The sequence below is a fragment of the Candoia aspera genome, chromosome 6, assembly GCF_035149785.1.
Source record: "Candoia aspera isolate rCanAsp1 chromosome 6, rCanAsp1.hap2, whole genome shotgun sequence".
Taxonomy (NCBI): Eukaryota; Metazoa; Chordata; class Lepidosauria; order Squamata; family Boidae; genus Candoia; species Candoia aspera.
This window is the reverse complement of record NC_086158.1, coordinates 53,947,300-53,970,854: the sequence shown is the minus strand read 5'-3', so window position 1 is coordinate 53,970,854 and position 23,555 is coordinate 53,947,300. Positions and strand designations below refer to the sequence as shown.

Below are 23,555 nucleotides of genomic sequence, written 5' to 3'. Positions count from 1 at the left end.
GGCAAAGCGACGTCTTTTGGCATCCCATGTTGGGCCCGACTGTGGCGCTGGCCCTTTCCTGCTGGGAGGAAGCCTGTCCCTCTTAGCCGCCAGCATGAAGGTGCGCTGGGCATGTTCAGCCTTCCCGGCAAGACAGATCCAGTCATGTAGTGAGTCTGGATCGTCTCTGTACAGCGCCCATTGTAACACCTCTCGATTGAGGCCATCTTTAAACATGTCAATCAGGGTGGCCTCCGACCATTCAGGGATCTTCCCTGCTAAGACCTTAAATTCTAGGGCGTAATCCACGACCGATTTCTGTCCCTGATTAAGTTCTTTCAGTGCACTTTTAGCCCTTTCCTTCGCCAAGGGGTCTTCAAAGTACCACTTCAAGGCGGTCAGGAAGGTGTGGAAGGTAGCTAGGGCTGGGGCTCCGGACTCTGACATTTGAACATACCAGTCCGCGGCTCTGCCCTTCAGTTTAGTGGCAATAGCCGAGATTTTAGCCCCTTCCGATGCGAAACAATGTCCGTATAGTTGGATGTAGTTTGTCACGTTTGTTAGAAAAAATGACAGGTTCGTGGGGTTGCCATCAAATTTGACTGGAAAGTCTTTAGCGATCCCACCAACTGGAGAAACCCCAACGTGTGTGTGAATAGGGGTGACCCCCACTGGAATAAAACCACGGGGCCCTGGGAGTAAGTCCCGTGTCTGGCCCCTTCCTCTCGGGGTTGGCGATAGGGTGGGTAGGATGCCGAGACCCCTCCCTGTGCCCTGCATGGCAGCACTGTTCGTGAGTTCACTCACCAGTTGACAGGGATTGCAGCAGGTGCTCAAATGATTGCACCTTGGATTCCAGAGCCCTGATCCTGTCTGGTGTGACAGGATCGTCCATCCTCGGTGCTGCCAGTTGTGGCCCGATTGCCGGTCCTGTGAATTCCCTCTTGGGCGTCTGGGGGTATTGGAGCCTCCAGGTGGTGTGGGATGTCCCCAGCCGGGGGTCTGCGACGACATCCCACCTGAAGTGTTGTTGACTCACACCTCCCTCTTCCATCAGGGCCCTCCACTCCATGCTGGGGCTCCAGGCTCCCAACTGGGGTGCGGTGTGGGTAGGGAGGGGGCTTGTGTCCCACCTCGGGAGCGCCGATTCCAGAAGCTGTCTGGTCGCCTCCCCCCCTCGCGTTGAATCCTTCGCGTCTCCGCTCTGAAGCGCCGACTCCAGGATCGTCCCCGGTTCAGTCATCACCAGCTGCTTCTCTTGCAAAAAAAAATTTTCTGGTAGAGGCTGGTGAGGTTCGTTCTTGAGTGACTCTCAGCTTTATGTAAGGAATGCCTAAGACTAAATAAAAGACTCAGACTCCAAAGCAAGTTTAAGTTCTGGCTTTTATTTAGAATAGAATGCACACCAGTAGAAAGCTGAGAGTGAGGGAAGCGTGCCAAAAGTTGAATTAAATAGTCTCGCGCCAAACAGCGCTCCACCCCCACACTCCCCGGGTGTGCCCCACGAGTTCCACGGAGTGACAGGCCATCAATGGGTGAGAGGTTGTCCAGCCCCATTCGCCTCGGGCATTTCCCCGTTTATCCTTTTGCGGAGTAATGGTCCATTACCGGGCGATTTAGGCTTCGGTATTCCTCGAAAGCGCCCGGACGCGCCCTTCCGAACCTCGCCCTGCTCATTTCCTTGATAATGGTGTCAATGGTCGATTACCAGGCAATGAGGGCTTGTAGGTCTCCCAAACCCATTATCTTCTTTGTCCTGTTTACCACCCATCCATCTCCAGTCATTGACAAGCCTCTGCGCTTTGTCATGCGAGCCATTGCGATGTCGCAAACATCGCAACGGCGATCATGACAGTGAAATTGACAAAGGAAAAATGTGCTAACTAGCAACTAGGGAAAGTGAACAGAAAAATGAAAACTCAAAACAGCAAGTTCAATGTGTAGGAAAAAGTTAAGTCCTTCAAATTAAATACAAAAATAGTAATGGGGAGATGACTAATTATTCTCAGTCCTTCTTAATATTTAGACAGGAAGTAAGCCAAAGAGTAAAAAAAAAGTTTTTGAAATTAATCCAGAAATAATGATAGGCACCAAGAGAGTCTGCTTTTTCTTGTTGTAGAAAGCCACTCTAAGGGTAAGAAAACTTAAAATATATAAATGGAGAGATTTAGAAATGGGGGAGACGGTCAACCTAATGTCCCTTTAAGGCTACAAATGCGGGTTGGAAATGATTGCTTCCCAGCCTCCCGTTGTCTCTTACCAGGTCTTCACTGTTTGTGATTCTCAGGCTGCAAGGTGACATTTTGGAGGATGAGATGGGATGATTCTGAGCTTTTTCTTAACTCATGAAAAAGCTCTGGGCTTCAGGTAAAAGCCTGAGCCCGAAAAAAAAATGCATTGTCAGTTCTGTTTGCGGAGCTCACGGACAAGGCTGTTCATTCGGCCATATTCCCCACTGGAAGCCTTAAACAGTATCACTTTAGTAGCAGTAGGAAGAGCAGGTGGCAGCTGAGACCAAGAAGACCTTTGCAGAGCTCCATCTGGTGTGCCAGTTGCATCCTTTCCTGGATCAGTCAGCTGTCCAGACAGTCACTCACACCCTTGTCACCTCATGGCTTGACTACTGCAATGTGTTCTATGTGAGAATGCCCTTGAAAACCATTTGGAAGCTTCAACTGGTCCAGAATGCAGTGGCATGAGCATGATGGGCTTTCCTCAGCATGCCCACAGGACACCGCTGCTCCATGAGCTGCACTGGTTGCCAGTTTGCTTCCTGGTGCAGTTCAAGGTGCTAGTTATTACCTATAAAGCCCTGCATGTCATAGGGCCAGCTGTTTGAGGGACCTCCTGTCTTCTGAGATTTCTGTCCATCCAATACGATCCAGTGGGCGTGCTCCATGTGTCCTCAATTAAACAGTATCATATTTTGGGACCCAGGAAGCTCCCCTTCTTTGTCACAGTTCCTGCCCTCTAGAATGAGGTTCCCCCAAGATCTATAAGGTTCCTACCCTGATGATGTTCCAGAAGGCCTTGAGAATCTGGCTATTTGTTTGCTTTGTTGTTTGGATTGCCATATCATGATTATTTTGTAGCTACTTTGTACTTGTTCTGATTACTTTTTGTTGGTTTTTTATATGTTACTCTATTGTAGTAAGCCTCCCAGAGTCAGATGGAGTCAGACTACTTCCAAATTGAGTGAATGGAGAGAGAGAGAGAGAGAGTTACTCCTCCTTTACTTTCTTTGTGCTTATTATGTATTCAATTATGTAAATTGAACCAAGCCAATAAAATTCATGCTTCTGCATGTGTACCCAGAATGTAGCACTCAGAATTAATGTTCCCAGCCCTTCTATGTGAGCTAAAATAGGGCTTACCAATCTTTTGGGGCTGGTAGCTACAATCAGAATTTTGTGAGCACACCAGGGGCTCACACACAAAAGGGATGCCATAAGGGGAAGCTTGTTCATTCATAGAACAGCTGCCAATTAACAAGGCACGAAACTGGCAAGGTTGCATCCTATTCTCCCAGGATGCCATCTACTACCTCACCTTACCCTTTTCTTTTATTTTCTGGGCAGAGATGGTCCCCTTTTCTACAAAGCAGTAAGCTGCAGACATCCAGCATTTTTAATTTCTAAAGATATCCAGTATATGTGGCCTATGTGAAGCTCAGAGGCATTCTTGAAAATAAATGTAATGCCAGAGAGGGGTTTTGTGAAGACAGACAAAACCAAAATATTTGACAAAACTGAGCATGCCATCTTCACATATCTTGAATTAAAACCAAATAAAATAAATTAAACCTCAGGTGAATCTGAACACTTGTCCCCTTCATGAAGATGTCTGTAGACACTGTTATGGCCATGAGTACCATGTTGAGATTCCCTTCTGCCAAACCATGTGGCAAAAAATAATACATAACCACCTCCTATAGGAATCCCAGTGCAACAGATATTTGCCACCCAGACTCCATTGGAGTTGGGTGGCTATAATAAATTTAAATAAAGAAATAAAATGGCATACATACATGCAAATGTTCTTTCTGGATGGTTTACATCCAGAGTTTTCTGGACGGGGTTGCCAATACAAAAGTAAATGCTAAGTTACAGCATGAAAAGCAGCAAGTATAAGCTAATGGTGTATTTATACAACTATAGGCTTCTAGAAGAGTGTTTCTCACCTCAGCAACTTTAAGATGTGTGGACTTCAGCTCCCAGAATTCCCTAGCCAGCTTCTACCTGGCTGGCTAGAGAACTCTGGGAGTTAAAATCCACACATCTTAAAGTTGCTGGGGTTGAGAAACACTACTCTATTATAGCCATGCAAGAGACTGAACTTGATCAAAAACACCACGTGCAGGGAGGGGAGTTTAAATTTACTCACTTGCTCCATAAAATTATTTTTTTATACTGGTGTGTATGCGTTGATTTAAAAAAAAAATTGAGACATGAACACTCCATTTGTGTCTTTTTTTAAAATGCCTACAATGGCTGAAAGGATTTCTTTAAATATCACGAGAAAATCAGGATCAGGTCCTCACATGTAGCCTTTGCCACAAAACAAAAACCAGAGAGCAGCTGGGCAGTATGTATTTAACATATGTAGCTGTAGCTTAGTCCTGAGTTACCTTTTCCAATATTCTGGTGTTTGCAACCTTGACATTTTGCAATGAGAGCAGTATTGATTATTTGAATTTCCTCACATTCACGTCTGCAATTTTATGATTAAAAAAGATCTAAAAGATATATTGTGAAGCCATTTCAGAAGTCAAACAGGAGATACAACAGCTTGTTGCAACTAGTTTGGAAGTCTTTAGTTATTGCTTCCATCACCTAGTAGTAAAAAATTAGAATACCTTCCATTCTGGAACCTTGCTTATTTTTCCATTTGTACCTTTAAATGCAGCCCCCCCTCTGCAAAATGCATCTAAGATGTCAAAAATGTTTTTGAATCCTCCTCCTCTTCAGATCTCATAGGAGAATGTTTTAAATGGATTTGGGACAGAGCCTAAGGTCTAGTTTGGGTCTGCTTCCCAGATTGCTACAAGTATGGCTCTCAGCAAGTTCATGATGGCTTTATAGCTGCAACTTCCAATAATGCACAAAAAGCTGTTTTACTTATGGCAAACATCTATGTGAGAGCCAGATCGGTGTAGTGTTTAAAGGCAGTGGGCCAGAAACTAGGGAACTGTGAGTTCTAGTCCTCCTTTAGGCACAAAGCCAGCTGGGTGACTTTGGGCCAGTCTCTCTCTCTCACCTAGGAAGAAGGCAGTGGCAAGGCATTCCTGAAATCTTGCCAAGAAAACAGCAGGGATTTCTCTATGTAATTGCCAGGAGTCAAAACTGACTCGAAGGTGTACAAAAACCTATGTGCAGATGAACTTATCAGTGGTACATTTTGACCTTAAGGTGGGCTGTTGGCAAGTGCATAATTGCCTCAACCTGAGCAAGCAGCTGAGGGAAACCAGCGAGCGAGCAGGATGGGTGAGGGAGGTTCAAGTTAGTGTTCAGAAGAAACAGCATCAATCAAAGCTGTAACATCTACTGGGAGAGCTGCAAAGAAGAGGAAGAAAAAGAACTATGAGGCAATCAGACCATTGATTCTGATTACACCATACAAACAGTGCATGGTCACTGACATTAAATCTCCAGGTTTTTCACAGCTGTAATAGTGGATATCAAGAATTGAATCTGGGATAATTGGTTGTAAAATATGCTCTACCATTGATTTAGGATCCTAAAATCTGTGAAGGTGAAAGTGCAAAATTGACACTGCTTCTTGTCATGAGGAAATATTTAATCAAGAAAGGATATGCACAGACAGATGCCCCCCACCTGATGGGTCTGCTCCCAAATATCCACATCATACTAATTTGTTTGTAAAATAGGTACTATGACACTAAGCATCATTCTTATATGACAACTTGATGAACAGGAAACATGTTTGCTTCCCCTCTTTCTCCAAAGATAAAGCACCTAGAAACCTTAAAAATCATAATAGTCTTTTCACTTCCAGGTGATGAGATTCTGCATAATGTTCAATCTTGGTTTAGTCCAATCATTTGCATTAGCTCCTCCTATGTGAGCAATACCACCCACTGCTGATTAGGGGAAACAGTCTATATGACCCACCGTTTAATTCCATACCAATAGCAAATGCATTCCCGATTTTGAGGATGGAACATAGAAAGTGTTCACACTTTTGCAGGAAAGTATAATTTTAGCTTTGTGTGAAAGGTCCCCTGTGCAAGCACCAAGTCATGTCTGGCCCTTTTGGGGGATGCTGCTTTTGCGACGTTTTCATGGCAGTCTATATAGCGGGGTGGTTTGCCATTGCCTTCCCCAAATTTTAGCTTTACCACACCACTTTCTCTCATAAAGAACATAAGAGGCTGAGTTACCGTTTTGGGCATGGCTGAAGCTATTAGTGGGTCCCTTAAAATGTTTATTGCTTCACAAAGGCACAAATCAACAGGAAGATCATTCTGAACACAAAAAGACAACTGCGTTCTGAAATAGCGTTTTGCTTCCATCATTAGCTCACAAGCAAAACCTAATTCTGTCAAAAATATTTACAAAAATGCTCTGCATTGTAAAACCAATGGCACATTTGCAGGATTGTCCATCTAATCCACTCAAAACTGGTGGACATAAGACAGAAAGGACCATCAGTGGCAGAAAGCCACTTTATGTGCATGAAGTCCCTGGCTGAGCCCCCAGTATATATACTTGAGGCAGTGGAACCAGGAAAGATCTTGATTTTTGGATATAGTTTTTAGAACCACCTTTCACCTTGGTGGAATTCTTGATATATTTTTCAGGCCTCAGGGAACCCCTGCACATTCAGGCTTAAATATAGGCCAGATGTTACAAAATTATATTTGTTTCATGTGGAGGCCTGTATGTATGCATTAACAGTGTTCTTAAACTAAAGAATGAAACTTACCTCTTTAATGTGAAGTTAATGTGAATTTGAAATAATTTTTTAAATAAATTGTGATCTTCCAGGGAACTCCTAGTGACCTCTCACAGAACCATACGGTTCCATGGAACCCTGGTTGAGAAACTGTGTTTTAGAGTGAATAGTCTACCTAAAATAGAAAAATGATTTAACTTGATTACTAGGGCACACACACCACACCTAATCATAATATAGTTTATTTGGCTTTGGCTTAGCATATTGCTTTTAGTCAACCATTATGGTTTGTAAACCATGTTTTATCAAGTAGCCTAATGTGTGACTCCAGCCACTGTAGCTTGTTAAATGAACTGAGGCTTAGTGCAATGTGTAACTTTAGTCAGTACAAAAGCAACTTTGTATGTGTGTTGCACCCAATGTCAAGTGGAAAGAGAACGGGATCTGAAACCAAATTCAGATCATCAAAGCAAGAGCAAACTGTCTTTAAAAATTCTTTTGGCTGTTTCCTTAAAATGTTATAGGCTGGGCAAAGATCAAGAAACTGGGTCTCCAAAAATAAACATAACTCTCTGATCTTGACCTAAGCCTACACTCTGTCAGTGAGTATCACAAACCCCCTTTGCACCATCCAATACCTACCCTTCCATGCTTATAACACATGCCTTCTAAGCAATTATTGAATAATTTGCATTATTTTTGCTCATCTTTGCAGATTCCATGATGGAAGAGAAATGCAAGCTAATGCTGGAATTCATTTTTACAAATAAATATAGCTGAATTGTCCCTGAATTCAGGTTTTTCTGCAATTTGAGGGACTGGCAGGGTAATGGCTATTATGAGGTGGACATTGTCATATGGGACAATGTCATATGGTAACACTGACTTCAGGGTGAGGCAATGGTGAGCTAAGACATCTCCAAAAGAGTGGAGACATGGCTAAGACCAACCAGGTGATAAGCCTGGTCCAACGGAACCTCTCCAGACAAGGAAAGGACAAGAGATCACCCACTTGTGCTCCAGATGGCTGTTCCTTGCAAGACCACAGGACAGCAGTCAATCCATGGGTCTGAGCACCAAGAGACAAGGGAAGCCATCAAGCTCTCAACTATGGTGGAGTCTTTAAGGACATTGAGTTCGTCCAACCTCTTTCTAAACACTTTTGGATTTATAATTATTTTAAAGTTAAAACAGGTCTGGTGAGTAAGACTTCATCCCCAAATATAGGGGAAACTAACAGGTTAATGAATTTAAAGAATATAAAATAAATGACAAAAAGCTATATAAGAATTTAATTCAAGAAAGTTTTAAATGAATTAAGGGACTAGAAGAATTTGAATATTTTGCTTTTAAAATAACTGAATAAACAAAACAATATCTTCATAGGAACATTAATTGTTTAGTCTATTAGGAAAGAGATGATTGGTTGAAACTTGAAAATAAATTTGAGACTTTGTGACTACAGAAATGGGACACTAGAGTGGACTAAAGTTCCAGGCAGGAAAAAGAAAAAAGGAAAAAAACCTTTTATTTTGGAAGCAAAAGAGGAGCAGTGAAATTTATAAAATGACAGATAAAGGTACTTGAGATATGTCAAAGGATTTTTGAAGAATTGGGAGAGAAGCTTAAACTGAAAGCAATAATTACTGAACCTGCTAATTCATTTTTTGAAGAAGATTCTAAAGAAGAAATGAAAGATGGGAAATTTAACAACATGGAAGAATTTATAGACTGACAGGATGAAAAGGTGAAACAAATGCCAGCTGATGTAGAAACACTGGAAAATAAAGAATTTGTGGATTATAAAACAGATGACAGCCAAAGTGGAAATACAAATAAGCCAAGAGATGAAAAATGACCTGGGCAAAGACTTATCATTGGATTTACAAAAGAGGGTTTCTAAAGCCTTGCCTTGAAGAAGTCTTTGAGACAGGAGAAAGTTTGAATGGAGATTCAATCGTATGACAGTAACTTGATGAATTAAAGATCAAGACTGTTAGAAGAAAAGGAATATAAAGTTGACTTGTTTGATCAGGGTTAAAATAAGTGTTTCTATAAAATTCTGGAAACCCTTTATGGAGTTTTTGCTGATACTTGGACAGAAATAATGATTTTTGGATTTGTTGAATGGTTAACAAAAGAAATGGATTATGTATATAATCTTACAGGGGGTAGGGAAATATTAAATCTGCCTGTACTTGTTGCAAGGTAGCTCAAGAGTCACTTCTTTAAATATTTTTTTCTATTTCTATTTTTTTCACTTTGCATTTCTTTTCTATTTTCTTTTCTCTTTCTGTTTTCAGTTTGTATTATAGTTTAATATTGTTAAACTCTTCAATAAAAAGTATGTTAAAAAAGAGTAACACTGAAAACCAAAAGAAAGCAGATGTAAAGAAGCATGCTCAAATAAAGGGGAAGTGCACTTTATCTCTCCTAGAATGTCCCAGTAAGTGTATCAAAGCTGAAAAATCCTGAAATACCAAGTAGTCCTGCAGCGTGTGTTGGTTTAGTTTAAACAATCATAAAGGCTGAATCGTGAAGGATGTCGTCTTTCCAGAGAGAACAGGAGTCACAATAATTACAGATTACACAACTGATCTTGCCACTACAAGGAAGCTGGTTATTTACGTAGTCATAGGGATGTGCATTTTGTGGGATTATTTTCCTTTTTCTCAAATTTAGCAATAATTCCAGAATCCTTTCATTCACAACCTATAATTTTTCTAGGATCAAGTGGTGTAATTTTAAATGAAGCAGTGTTAGAAACTTATACCCAAATACATTGCTTGCTTAGTACACCACTTGCAGTCATTTGTATCATGGTTAGCAAACTTTGAATATGTGATACTGGAGATCATGCACGCTGGATTGTGCACCATTATTAGCCCTGATGGCCATGTAACTGCCTCTGAAAGCCATCTGCTAGGAGACTAGTAGGCTTCCTTGTGCAGTTGCCTGACCTCTGAGAACATACTTTGTGGACTAGATGGGCCAGGGTCCAATCCAACAGGGCACTTATGTACTTCTGAGGTGATTATTTTATTCTGCTCGTCTCTGCATCTTGTATAGCAGAAAGGGAAAGAGTGTCCTTTCATCTCTAGTTGTCTTGGTGGGCTGTCTTGTTTTGGTGAATTGCAGATCAGTGGCAAAGTAGTTTATTTTCTTGATACGACAGCACAAGAGAAAGCAGATGAGGACAAATCTTTAAAGTATGTTACATCTTCCTAAGAATGACATTACTGAAGACTAAAGTGATTAAACTGTTTCTCAGGATGTTTCCAAGAAAACTATTGGCCACTGTGAAAAATTGGATTAGGTTGGATAAAAGGATAGATAACAGGAGGGAAGCCTAGTTACAGATAGAAACCTCCAACTATATTGGAGACTGTCTTCATCACTGAAGACACCCACCAAGTTTCTATTGAAATACATGCTCCTTTGCAGAGAGTACAACTTAAATTGCAATCTGTCAAATAGGGTACTTTTTTTCTCACCCCTTGTGTGTGCTGCATATTCTCCCTCTTTATATAGGTGGGATGGTGACAGAGGGAGAGGGAGAGGGAGGGATGAGAATACTTCAGATTTTTAAAAGCAGCTTGTCCTTTTAGTCTCCAACATGTGCTAATTGTAAAATACAAGATCTGCAGGTGCTTAGATATGTCATGAATATGAATTGCACCCATATGTTTTGCTGTGGCAGAATTTTTCAATGGCTTTCAATTTTTCCCATACCATAGGTTCTAGTGTGGTATGTTCACTACTGCTTTGAGAAATTTACTCAGCATTGACCAAAGTCATAAACAAACATACAGGAAGTCATAGCTATGTTTTATGATTAGGTGAGGGTAGAGATAGTATTTGCCACGTTCAGCTAACATGTTAAGCCCTAATGTAAGTACCAATGCCTTTCTCCTAATGGCACCAGGTACAGCACAGCAGTTATAAAGTGGTATCAAAGGTCATAAATGAATTTATGTCTCAGTATGATTTTTAAACATTCACAACAGTGAGGAAATGTACATGCACATAATCACTTGCAGGCTGAGATCCCAAAGGATGTCATAAAAAATGTGGATGCAATGGGAATACTCTGCATGATATTCAAGGGACTAATACCAAATACTTCAATTACAATTATTCCCTACCTATGGTGATAAAGTTATGTGCAGACTTTTCAAATGTTGTATATTTGAAACTTTGAAATGAGATAATTATATTGGATTTTTTGTTCCTGTCTGAAACAACTCTTGGTGGGGCTAACCTTGCAAAACATCCCCCTATGGTAGGAACAATAAGTTCCTTGTTCTTATCTAACAGCTAGACTTTGAAGGAATGTAGATATTAAACAACTGTATCACAAATCATTCAAGGTCTATAGTACTAGCCAGGATATCATGTACAAGGTCTGTTATCATTTACAAACAGAACCTGCAGCTTGGAACATTAGCATTAATTAATTCACTCCAAATTGAATTTGCAGTATCATGCAGAATAGCTCATATAAGTTATTTATCTAAGTATGAGCTGGAGTAGAATAAAAGAAAGGAACTGTTGAACTATAGTGGTAAAAACTTCAATGCTTAATAAAGATTCTCAGAAACAGGAAGCTGAATGTGAAGTTTCTCTTAGTTTCTTCAATTACCATATTAAAAGCAGCAAGCTGGCCAAAGTAATATAATTTGTAACTAATTTAATCATGAAAAAATGAGGTGATTTCTCATTTTGATAGATTTAACCCAAATTAGAATTCTGTAATATAATTATTTTTTCTAATCATAATTCCTTGCATTTAGCACTCCTCTTAGCAGAGCATGCTACACTTCAATAAATCCCCACAGTAGCCCTGCATTATCTTTATTATACATCAGTAGAGAAAGTGAAAGAATTGATTAGCAAAAGGGCAGAAGAAGGCCACAACCAGCATTGGAACAGCACAGAGGCAAAGACATCATAATTAACTGCAGGTATTCTTGGCTGATTTTACACTTCAGCAGCTATAAAAGTCAAAATTACAAACCACATTTGGAAGTGACCATGAAAAATATATGAATATGCTACCTGAAAAGCAAAAAGGTGCAAAGAAACTTTTAAACTCTCAGAAAGGTATTGCAAGAGAAGCAGTGAAGAGAGACTTATTTACATATTTATGATCCTGACAATAATTATAATTTTGTTCAAATAAACTGCTATAGCCTTTACTCCTATGATGTTATTATTTAACCTTGAGGTAAGGTTAAGCACCTTAAAGATCATATGAATTATTTTCTACTGCAAAATATTCCTTGGAGAAAAGCACAAACATGTAACATGTATTTCACTCAAGTAGCTTGGAATGCATATAATCTGCAAGCATTGGGGGGGGGGAACAGTTTTGTATGCTTTTTTATTATATATTTGGTTGCCTCCAGGGAAAGATGTCCCATATTTTCAGCATATGAAATATAAAATGTAGTATGCACCAAATATCAAAGCTATCATTTCATCTACCAAATATTGCAATCCATTCTTTCCTTTAATGTGTTCTTGGGGGCAGGGGGGTAGAAACCAGGAAGTAAAGGTTTTAAACGAAGATTTCCTTTATAAAAGTTTTTTATCTATCTTGCTTATTTCAGACAAGGAAAGGTTTGCAGGTTACAAAGAACTCTGAAAAAATGACTCTAAATGCAAAGTATCAATCAACTGCAATGCTGCAGTTTTATAGACAAAATTAGACTTGATTGGTAGAAAACGTCCAAAAGACTCAGTGGTGGTTCCTTTACAAATATACTATTTATAATGAATACATTGATACAGAATGACTTATAAAAAGGCAAGGCAATATTTTATAGACATAACAATCAACATTACAAGAATTCAGAAAGTACATTTTTGTAGGCTGTTTACACACTTTCATTATCAACTCACAAATTAGCATGGACTCATAGAATCAGGCAGAATTGTGTATTGTCCTGCTTAAGACTGCAACATTGAAACAATGAACAGAATCTTCAGATCTTTGTTGAATAAAAAAGCCATCAGGTATTTCTTGCAGATATTATCGTTAGCAATTGTCTTACATGTGCCTTTTAATGTTGGTGTATTGTGCAAATTACTGCCAAGTGTATACCTAATTAAAAGCGAGTTCTGACATGCTGATTAAAGATACAATGGAAGTGCAATATTGGCTTTACAAATGGTCTGTTGCATTCAGGTTTTTGAATAGTCGGGAAAGATTTTGTACCCCTACCCCTCGGCTGATATGTGAAGGATATAAAACCATTCCGAGGTTCAGTTTCAAAAACTGCCCAAGTGAAACATGCCACCTTAAAATTTGCTTGTCCTGTTGATTGCAAGTAGATCTCTCTTCTTAGAAATGTTTGGCAAACTATTTTAGTGTGTAAAATTCTCTTCCAAACCCAATGCTGGAATCCAATGCTCTTTTCTGCTGATGGCTGTCCTCCAGAACTAAGGAAAAGTAATTTACTCCCCTGAAGATCTCAGCTCAGAGTCTCAAAATGCCCTGAGAGATGGGGGCACACTCCAGAGTAGATTTTGGAAGAGCACTGGGAGTTCTGCTGGAGGTTGGTGATGGCAGTGGAGAAACTCCTGTTTTGCCAGCTAAAATTCATTCATACAATATCAGATTTCACCCTATACATTTGCAAAGATAATGAACTTTAAATTATTAACGGAAACAATTTCTAAAATATCCACCAAGGAAGTTTGGGGAAACCTTTAAGACAATTACACTGTTCAGTTCTTTTCCTTTAATTTGTCCCTGAATGTAGCCTTTTAGTTTCTATTAAAATCTAAGCATGATATAGGACAAAGACATATAAACTCATTTTGAAAAGACAAATAGTGCCAAAAATTATTTCAATGTTCTAATTTATTCCTAGATAGTGGGACTTACTTTTATCTCTCTCTAAAAGTATCACGACAGAGATACCATGCTTATAATTCTAAGAGGCTACTTCAATAGTGCAAGTGTAATTTAGGTTGCTGCAAGAAGAGTCCTTCTGTCCTATTTGCCATTAAAATCCTATTAGCTACTGTAGCACAGCAACATAAGGCTCATCCAACAAAGTATATCATAACTATATTGACAACATATGCATTACATGCAATTAGGGGAGACTTTATCTTTGTTCCATAGCAGAGGTGTGGAACTTTTTTTGATTTAAGAGCTGCACTTGGCCTTTGAGAAACAAGTGGAAGACATTACTCCAGAATTAGGACCAGAACAAAAACTAGATTTGATTTAATATATTAAAATTAAATTAAAAGATTCTTGATATGATTACTCATATATTTAATAACCTTCCCCTTCTGTCATATTAAAAATTAAACTTTGGTAGCAACTGTTGAAAGAGGCCTGAGGATTTTTCCAGATATGCTAGGAAATCTACTTTAGACATTCTGAACAAATATAAGGCTATATTCGTAAGTATTAAGCTAGGGGTTGTTGAATATGGACAAAGCATAGTCGCTCTTTTATATGGCTCCGTTTGTTTTGTTTTTGCCAACTTCTTTCCAATAACCTGAAAAAACGGACAAACAACAAAAACAAAGATAAGCCACAATTGTGCATTCAGATATAGGAGGTGTAAGCTTTAAAATAACTCAACCTTGGTTTCAAATTGTAGTTTGTTGGAAAAAGAAAGTCACTGTTTCTTAATTGGGATGGATTTACTAAAGCAAAAATTAAATTTGGCTATAAGGTTTACTGTTATATACAAACCTTATTAAACATGTAGAACTAAACAGATCTTTCTTATTGGAAGAGATGCATTGTCTGCCATCAGAACCTTTCAGAGAGACTTGGAAAGATTGTCACAAATTCTGAAGTTTTACCAAAAGGTGGAACCGAATTAGTATTATTACATAATATATAGTAAACAAGAGAAAGCAAAATTCTCTAAAGACATATTCTTAAATTCCTCAGTAAAAATCAATCAATCCTAGAATTGCTTCTCCAAATCTGATTGGCGCCAAGTCAATCCTTTCAGTACAGTTCATAAACCTTCCTAGATCTAACTGGTTGAAATCCATCATTTTGCCAAGGAAAGAAAAAATACAAAAGGCTACATATTTTTCAGGAATCATAAATTCAATTTTTAAAGTCAAAATGACAATTATCTGCAATATATAATGCTTTTAGCCAATAATTTATTACATTTTCTTGTGAAGTTATTCTCATTTAGCAAAAACTAAATCTAAACAAAAGTTGGGAGTTTCATGGGTTCTGTTCCAAATACCAGAATATATTTCAATCTTGATTTACATATTATGCTGAAGCAAAGGTTTTTCAGTTCCACTGCTTTTTTAAGCTGTTTTCAGGCATTTAAAAAATAAGATCAGTGAAAAGTAAAAAGAGTTTCTAACATGCAAGTGATTTTCTAGAGAAAAATAGTCATGTAATCCTTGCAACATGAATAATTACATCAATATATTTACAGACTAAACTACCTGCCCACAATTCCACTAAGTGGCAGGTGAATCCTGCCTACTATGAGCATACTATCCTACTTTAACTCTGTAAAAATTTATACTGAGATTCCTTCAATCCTTCCTAGAACAATTTTCAATACATGGCTAAACTCTGGCTTTAAAAAGTAAGACAAACAATTGGTTTGAAAAAGATTATTTCCACCTAAAATAAAAGTGCATGTGGGCAACATATAAAATCACACATACTGAATCAATGGAACAAGTTTACAGCTTCAGCAAAAAGTAGATTTTAATCTTTTAACCACCACTATAAGCATCTTTGCATTTTAACACTTCAATGTTCAGACAGATTGCTTGTACACAGCTGAAACGATACATCAGTATCAACAAGTATCTAGGTTAATTAGCTATTCATATATTGACTTTAAAGTAAATGGTGGGAAATCGATGGTATGAATTCAGCTATACTGTCAATAGGACTAGTAAGATTGGATTCCTTTCTCCACATTAGTTTCCCAGTGACCTATGGTCTGAGTTTCTCCATGGAGTTTCCCAATGTCTGAGAGACAAAGAGGGACACTCTTACAAAAGAGACTGTTATCAATGTTCATGCAGCTGCTTCTTCCTTTTCAGCAAACAATCCCAAAGGCTTGTCAAATTCAGCACTTCCCTCTATGAGATCCCTTCTATCAGCCCAATTATGTATATGTAATTCTGGATCCAACCCAATGATCTTTTGTAAATCCAGTGACATCAAAAATAGCCCTTTAAGGTTTTATATCTCTACCTGCCTTTCTTAAGGGATTTCTTTCTTGCCAGAGATAAAATTAATGAATGCTAAAATTCACCTCAGAGAGAATAGATCAAGGCAGTAAGTTATGTTGACTCAACCTAAAGGAACATCCAAAACCACTAAAATCAATGGGTCTTACAAAACTATCTTAAGCAATATTTACTCAGAGCTTATTGGTGTTTATGAGTGCAACCTTCAGTAAATTGTGTTGATTTCAAGAGGATAAACATACAACTATCTCTGGATTGTGCCTATCAAACAGACCTTAATATCAAAATAAAAAAATACAAAACCTTTTTCAACAGATGAAAAAATTCTCTGACATCTATAATGAATAATTTAAACAAGAACAAACCCTTTAAATTCTAGCATCCCTTAAGCAAACCCATCATAATGAACTGACATTGAAAACAAATCTATCTGGAATGTAATTGCTATGTGAGCAAACAATTTGAAATGGTACCCCAAGTGCAGTAGCAAGTATCACTGCAGCATCATTAGCCCTTTGTACAGCCATGAAAATGACAGTAAACCATATGTTTTCTATTCAATCACTTAACGGTTTTCTACTGAGCAATTACATTCTAAATACAAATGAAAAGGTGTCCTTTTTTTTTTTCCAAACAGACCAGTCTTTAATACTGAGATTGATAGGATGAGGTTAAGAGAATAAATCATGGTACTGAACTGATTATTTTGAAGCAAGTGTCCCATCTTTATAGGGAAAAGTGCATTTAGTTCAGCAGCAAAACAGCACAGCATGAAGATATTGTGCTTTGACGCAGACGCTCCATAATAATGGAAGGATGTACAAGGCAAGGCAAGATATAAAACCAGAGTAACATTGTCAACCGACCATACATTTTACGTATACCGCAGGGTTTCAAAAAAAGACACATTCATTAATTGCACAAAGACCAGGAAAACCCTTACAATTATCTGTTGCATTTTAGAGCCATCATTAATGCAATACTAAATCTTAACAGAACATGACACTTTTCTACAAATTTGTCAATTCTTAAAGTGAAAAATGTTGCTTATGCTAAATGAGGCAACCATAAAATAATTGCGTCTTCAGTATGATATGCTTATAACTGATGAATTCAAAGGAACTCAAGCTTCTGTTGGACTTATTTTTTCCCACTAACTAGTTACTTACATTTTTGTTATAATATGAATCAGTCAATAAAAAGCCCTCAGCAGAAGAATATAACTTCTAGATTCAATAAAACAGTAAATCCCCACCCTACTCCCAAATCCAGTGACATACCCTGACTGTAAACATACAAGACCATTTGTTTTAAAACTTAAAATAAGTTAAAGGACTTTCCAGAACAAAGGAAAATACAAATAATTCCAATAGATTTTTTGTCACAAAGTGTGAACTACAAGGAATGATAAGATAATTTGTGTGACTAAGTTGCTTTTTTATCCAACAGGAAAAGGCTTGGCTTAAAAATACTTTCCCTTAAATTGATCAGCAGCTGACATTATTTTCAGTGAACTGGTACCCCAGATTACCCAGATAGCCATCAAATTCACTAAAGAAAACTTTAACAAGCATTTACAATGAAAAACAAAATCTAAATGGCTATGTTTCCTCTATGAGCAGGAACACATACATGTGGTCTTAAATTTGCCTGTTTTATATTATTTATGTTTTATAATATAATATAATATACAATCTATATATTATATTATATATACACACATACACAATACTAACAATGCAGTTTGCATGTAGTATAGTGTATGGGACAATTCATCTTTTATCCATTCTGGGCACCATGTAGCCTAGATACTATATACAGAATGATATCACGAAAGCCATTCATATTTTGTACATCATCAGGGAAGATATCCATCAGACCATGGCTCGATATGGTCCCTGCATTTTGAGAAACTGGATGATAAAGGAAGGTCCACCTGCAACAATTTGAGCTGGAAGGGTACTGAGCGGGCAGTTCTCAATGCTCATTATAGACAGTTTGCTGCAAAGAGCCAGTTCAAAAGGAAGGCTGTTCAGATGTGGGTTATCATTTAGATACAATTCTTCCAGATTCTCCAGTGTACCTGAAAAATGGTATATAGGTCAAAATGAGCATTTTTAAAACCAATTATATTATCAACATTGTTGGAAAAAGACGTTATGCTTGGAACAGTCAGTGGCAAAAGACGACGAGGACACCAAAGAACACACTGGTTGGATGTAATCAAAGCAGACACAGGCCAAAATATAAAGCAGCTGAAAGAAGCTGTACAAGATTGGAAATCATGGAGAGAGCTGGCTTATGCAATCGCCAAGGGTTGGATACAACTGATAAACATTAACTAATATTAAACATTTCTACTAACTAACTTGTTCTTCTGTCCATTATCAAGAACAGCAAACATATCATCTGTTGCATCCAAACAGGTTCACTGAATTCAAAGCACATTTCTAAGTTTGCAATAACAACAGGTTTTAGTACTGGCATGAAAAGAAAAATATGTGTGAATCTTGAAAGGATAAAGCCATTGGTGCACTAGAGCTGGCTCATACTGGCTCGTGAGAACAGATTGTTAAATTTTGGGGATTTTTGCAAGTCGCTTGACAGCGGAACTCAGCTACAACACCTAGTGCACCAATCGGATGTTTCACGGCTAGCAGCGCAGTGCAACAATGACAATGGAGCTGGCAAAGTTGGCTCTTAAACATTTACCAGCACACTACTGGATAAAACCCTTATTACATTTCTTCAACAACTCAAGCCCACTTTCAGCTAGAAGAGTATCTTTTTTTCCTTACTAATATCCCAACTCCAAAAACTTACTTCAAGATACCAAATTATGCCAAATGTCTCATGATGACAAAAATTTTCAAACAGTCTTTCAAATTCCAACTTATATTTTCAAAACATTGCAATGAAACAACATCATGCCTGCATTTTGGGAAATATGACTATATCATGCTGTGATAAATGTCAGGATTGGTATTAAATGAATCATAAATGACTGTCTCCCACTCTGTGTGGGAAACTCAAAGTCTTTCCAAGGACTCTCTGCTGATCAAAGGTCCATGATGAGGGTAGAGTTTCAGCAATATTCTGTGGCCTTTTTTTTCCTGAAGGCTACTTCAAACTGCAAGTTTTTGGCAAAATTGTTCTAGTCATATGCAGAGTGAAGAAACAGCTTGGCAGTCATGGTAGAACTTTTAACTACTCCAGCGGAATCTACCTTTTTGGTTCCTACATTCCCAAGATTAATCTTATAAGTGAAAAACAACTGGAATACAACAAATATTGTCAGATGCTGACATATACATGAACATCTCACTGGTATATTAGAGCAGTGTTTCTCAACCTCAGCAACTTTAAGCTGTGTGGATTTCAACGCTCAGAATTCCCCAGCCATTCCCCAGTGCTGACGGGGGAATTCTGGGGTTGAAGTCCACACAACTTAAAGTTGCTGAGGTTGAGAAACACTGTTTTAGAAGCACCTTAACAATACTACCCCATGAATTTATGTATCACACCTTACCAATTTCCTCAGGAAGCTGTGTAAGAAAGTTTTCTCCCAGTCCAAGATGCGTCAGATTGATAAGGTGACCAATTCCTCTAGGAAGAGTGCTCAACTGATTATTTGTTAGGATCAGTCTCTGGTTAAGGAATATATAAATTTAATCACCAAGTTAATACCATCTTCCACCAAGGAACTAAACAAAAGCAGGCCTCTTTATGTATGTTATTAGGACAACAGCCTTTTCCTCCAACTGTCAAAAAACATGGCTGAACTTGTGCTGCATCTCTCCAAAATATAATTGAAAATGTCATAGGAACCAGAACGGTCAAAAGTTCTGTTAACATCACTGTCCATATGAATATTAAAAAATATTTTTTTTTCATTTTTGTCCACTGTCAATGGATAATATAAATCCTCACCTTTCCAACTATAGGGCATTCACAGCAGCTAAGTATACAAAAGCAATAAACATGAAAATAACAGAAATTAGAAAAACATGCTAAAAGTCCTGACTGAAGAGGAAGGCTTTGACTCCTTTCTTAAGGCTGAAAAATCTGGAACTACATTTTTATGCCATTTTGAGTACTTTTTAAAATAAAGATTTTACACCTATAAATGCACTGAATACATTCTATAGCAGGAAGCAATTGAGCATCTTTCTTAAGTTCTCTTCCTTAAATCTTGGTAGGCATTCCCACGTAACACAACAGAGAATGCTCAGCATCCAAATGGCAACTTGAACCAATTTATACATGGCTTAAAAAAAAAAAAGACATGAAATCCAGTTTGGTGTAGTGGTTAAAGACCCCAGGCTATAAAACTTGTCCAGGAGTCAAGACTGACTCAAAGGCAATCAATCAATCAATCAATCAGGCATTTACATAGAATTAGAATTGGATAAAACATACCGTATTTTATAATTATTTTACCTGCAGATCCCTAAGGTATGCTATTTCATTTGGCAAAGATTCCAGCTTGTTTTCCTCTAGATCCAATTCTCTCAGTTTCCTCAAATTTCCAATGCCATGGGGGAGGTTTCTTAGAAGGTTATTTGACAATATAAGAACCTACAATAAAATGAATATAGAACATTTAATGAACTGGCAGTTATCCACTAAGTAATGGTAGAATTAGCTAAGTATTCTTCAAAATAAAAAGAGCTAGAGATTGTTTAGTGTCAAACTTTTAATGCCATATTGCCTCTAGCAAATATGACTTGTGAAATAAATAAAGAAATATTCTTAGTTGACCAAGAATGAAGAAAACATTTTTCAGGAAACTGAAAGATCTGTGAAAAATGCTGTATTTTTACATCCTGTGAACAGATTTTTAATTTTATAAGAATGAAATTCATTTGGCTTTCCACAAATAATTTAATCACATATGAAGTAAGTTAATTTTCAGTTTAAATATGAGGCTGAGTAAAGACTAATTATATAAAGTAAACCAAAATACTGAACATAAAAGCAACTTTTTTCTAGGAAATGTTTAAAAAGCATTTAAATGGTTTTCTGCATGTAGTGAAGATATATATATATATATATATTCTTTTATCCTATAGGAGTGGGGAGGGGCAAAAACACAGGGCAGGGCAGAGGTGTGTGAAGGTGAGAAAGAAAGGAAGGTGAGTGCTTCTACAGGGTAAGTATATATGCCAGTTACAAGGACTGCTGTATCTTTTATGAGTTGAATGGAAAAGGCGTTAAAAATGTTGGGTAAAATATACAAATGGAACAATGAGAAAACATGTGGATGAAAGGGCAGAGATTTAAATTATGCTATAACCTCAAAGAGAATTTTTATGAAATTATGTATCAATGGTATGTATCACCGGAAAGATTGTCGAAAATGTATAATGGGACTTCAAATATTTGTTGTAAATGTGAACAACAAGAAGGGACTTTTTATCACCTTTGGTGGACATGTCAAAAAGGTAAAAAAAAACTGGACTTAAATACATATATTAAGATTTTAAAGATTAATATACAATCGAAACCAGAGACATTTCTTTTGGGACTGATTGGAAAAGTCATATGGAACTTTGTTTTTATATATGATAACTGCAGTGAGACTTTTATATGCTCAAAGGTGGAAAGACTTGATATTACCTACAATGGAAGAATGGATGGTAAAGTTGATGGAGTTGGCAGAAATGGCAAAATTGACAGCTTTGATTAGAGAAAAGCATTGATTAATTTTATGGCTAATTGGAAGCCCCTTTTGGACTTTTTGCATGGAACAGAAAAGAATGAAATTATGATATATAGATTTGATTATTAATAATATTAGTTGACAATAGAAAAAACGGATGTTATGTTGTAACTTTAAAATAAGAGTTTAATGTATGTTTTACTTATATCTGTTGTAATGGAAGTTGGGAGTTATTTCTTTTTCTATTTCTGTTCTCTTCTTTTTCTTTTTTTTCTGCACTTCTGTTCTCTTTCTCTTTATTAGTTTCTGTTAGATTTAATCTCTTTGTTTTAAAATGTAATAAAGTTATTAAAAAAAAAGAATTTGTTTAGCTGGCCTTTCTACATTCCACTTTCTACCACCTCAAGCGAAACAAGTCCGGATACATCCTCAGGAATTTTGTTGAGTTGATTTGTAGCTAAGTTGAGTTCCACCATACTGGTCCATGTCCCAAAATCCAGGGGAAGGGACGTCAGCTGATTGTCCTGCAGTTTAACATAAATAAAATTTAGGGATTTTAAAAAAAAAATTAAGGATAACAACTTGGAAATAACATTCATTTAAGCACATAAAGAACATAAATTTCACTACATTTTCACAAAGAAATAATCATTACAGGGTTTGGCATTGTTTTTTAAAGAAACACTTATAATACAATTTAGCCAAGGACACAATATATTCTATATCTTAAAAAAAAAAAAAAAGGCTGTGACTAGCATCCATGTTTTTGGATGTCCTGCTGATTCTAAGAAAGAACCAGTTTGGTATACTTGAAGATTTATCATCTATATAACTGCAACAATTAAAATAGTTGGCTAGGTTAGCTTTTCTATTTTAAGCTATCAACAATTCAAGTGAAATATGTGCTGCAACAGAGTTTAGCTGGATTTCAAACTATAAAAAAAATCACAGCAGCACTTTAATGTTTAATTTAAGTATAAGGGTTTTTTTTTTAGTTTTAACCAATACAAGTCTTCCAAAGGTGTGGTCTAAGCACTGCATGTTTATGGAAGATAGTTATCTATGTTTGCAGCACCCTAATTTCAACATCGTTCATCACTCAACTTACAACAGAAGAAAGCCTTTACACTGTTTATACCACTTTAGAATTAATCCTGGGAAATTCATCCTACAATATCAGGTATCCATGATATCTGCCACAACTCTATGTAACTGCACTTTCATACAACATTTTATTTTACACCAGAAATTTAATATTGCTGAAACAAAGCCTCACCTTCATGTTCAGCTTGCTTAATACTTTTGCTCTAGAAAAAATTCCAAAAGGAATTTTATTAATGCGGTTATGCTCCATATTGAGCGCGTAGATAGTAGAGAACTGTGAAGGGCCACCCACGGGATAGGATTGAAAACAGTTCCTTGCCAGAGTTAAACTAGTCAGATTCACAAGACTGGATAAGAGACCCTGTGAGAGCAAAGTGAACAAATCAAATTATATACTTTATATACTCTAAATCTCCTTGTATTTGAATAGATATTTTCTCTTACATGCAGTCTGTTATGGTCTGTTCAAAAACTTTACTATGGCAACATGCATGATTCTTTTTCACTTGTTTTTACAAACATTTACTTCACATTCCTCTTCTATACTGGTAGTTTGACCCAAAGCTGCAGAGAATATTAAAGTACAGATAAAATATTCAAATAAACAGGGGCTTTCATGTTTAATTCAGTCCTGGGAATACTGTACAGACACAATGGGCTGCATGCAGAATTGTGCCCAAAA

At 37.3% G+C, this 23,555-nt stretch overlaps 1 protein-coding gene across 2 annotated transcripts in view; it reads right to left on the bottom strand.

Moving 5' to 3' along the window:
* Positions 1–12,563: 12,563 nt before the first annotated feature.
* Positions 12,564–23,555, bottom strand: part of SHOC2 (SHOC2 leucine rich repeat scaffold protein) — a 72,985-nt gene continuing 61,993 nt past the window's right edge. For both annotated transcript variants that reach the window (XM_063307145.1, XM_063307144.1), the window contains exons 5-9: positions 23,046–23,234; positions 22,171–22,293; positions 20,548–20,685; positions 19,637–19,754; positions 12,564–18,190 (exon numbers count right to left, since the gene is read on the bottom strand). In XM_063307145.1, coding sequence (XP_063163215.1) covers positions 17,982–18,190; positions 19,637–19,754; positions 20,548–20,685; positions 22,171–22,293; positions 23,046–23,234 — 777 coding nt within the window. In that variant the 3' untranslated portion in view covers positions 12,564–17,981. The remainder of the gene's footprint in view (positions 18,191–19,636; positions 19,755–20,547; positions 20,686–22,170; positions 22,294–23,045; positions 23,235–23,555) is intronic.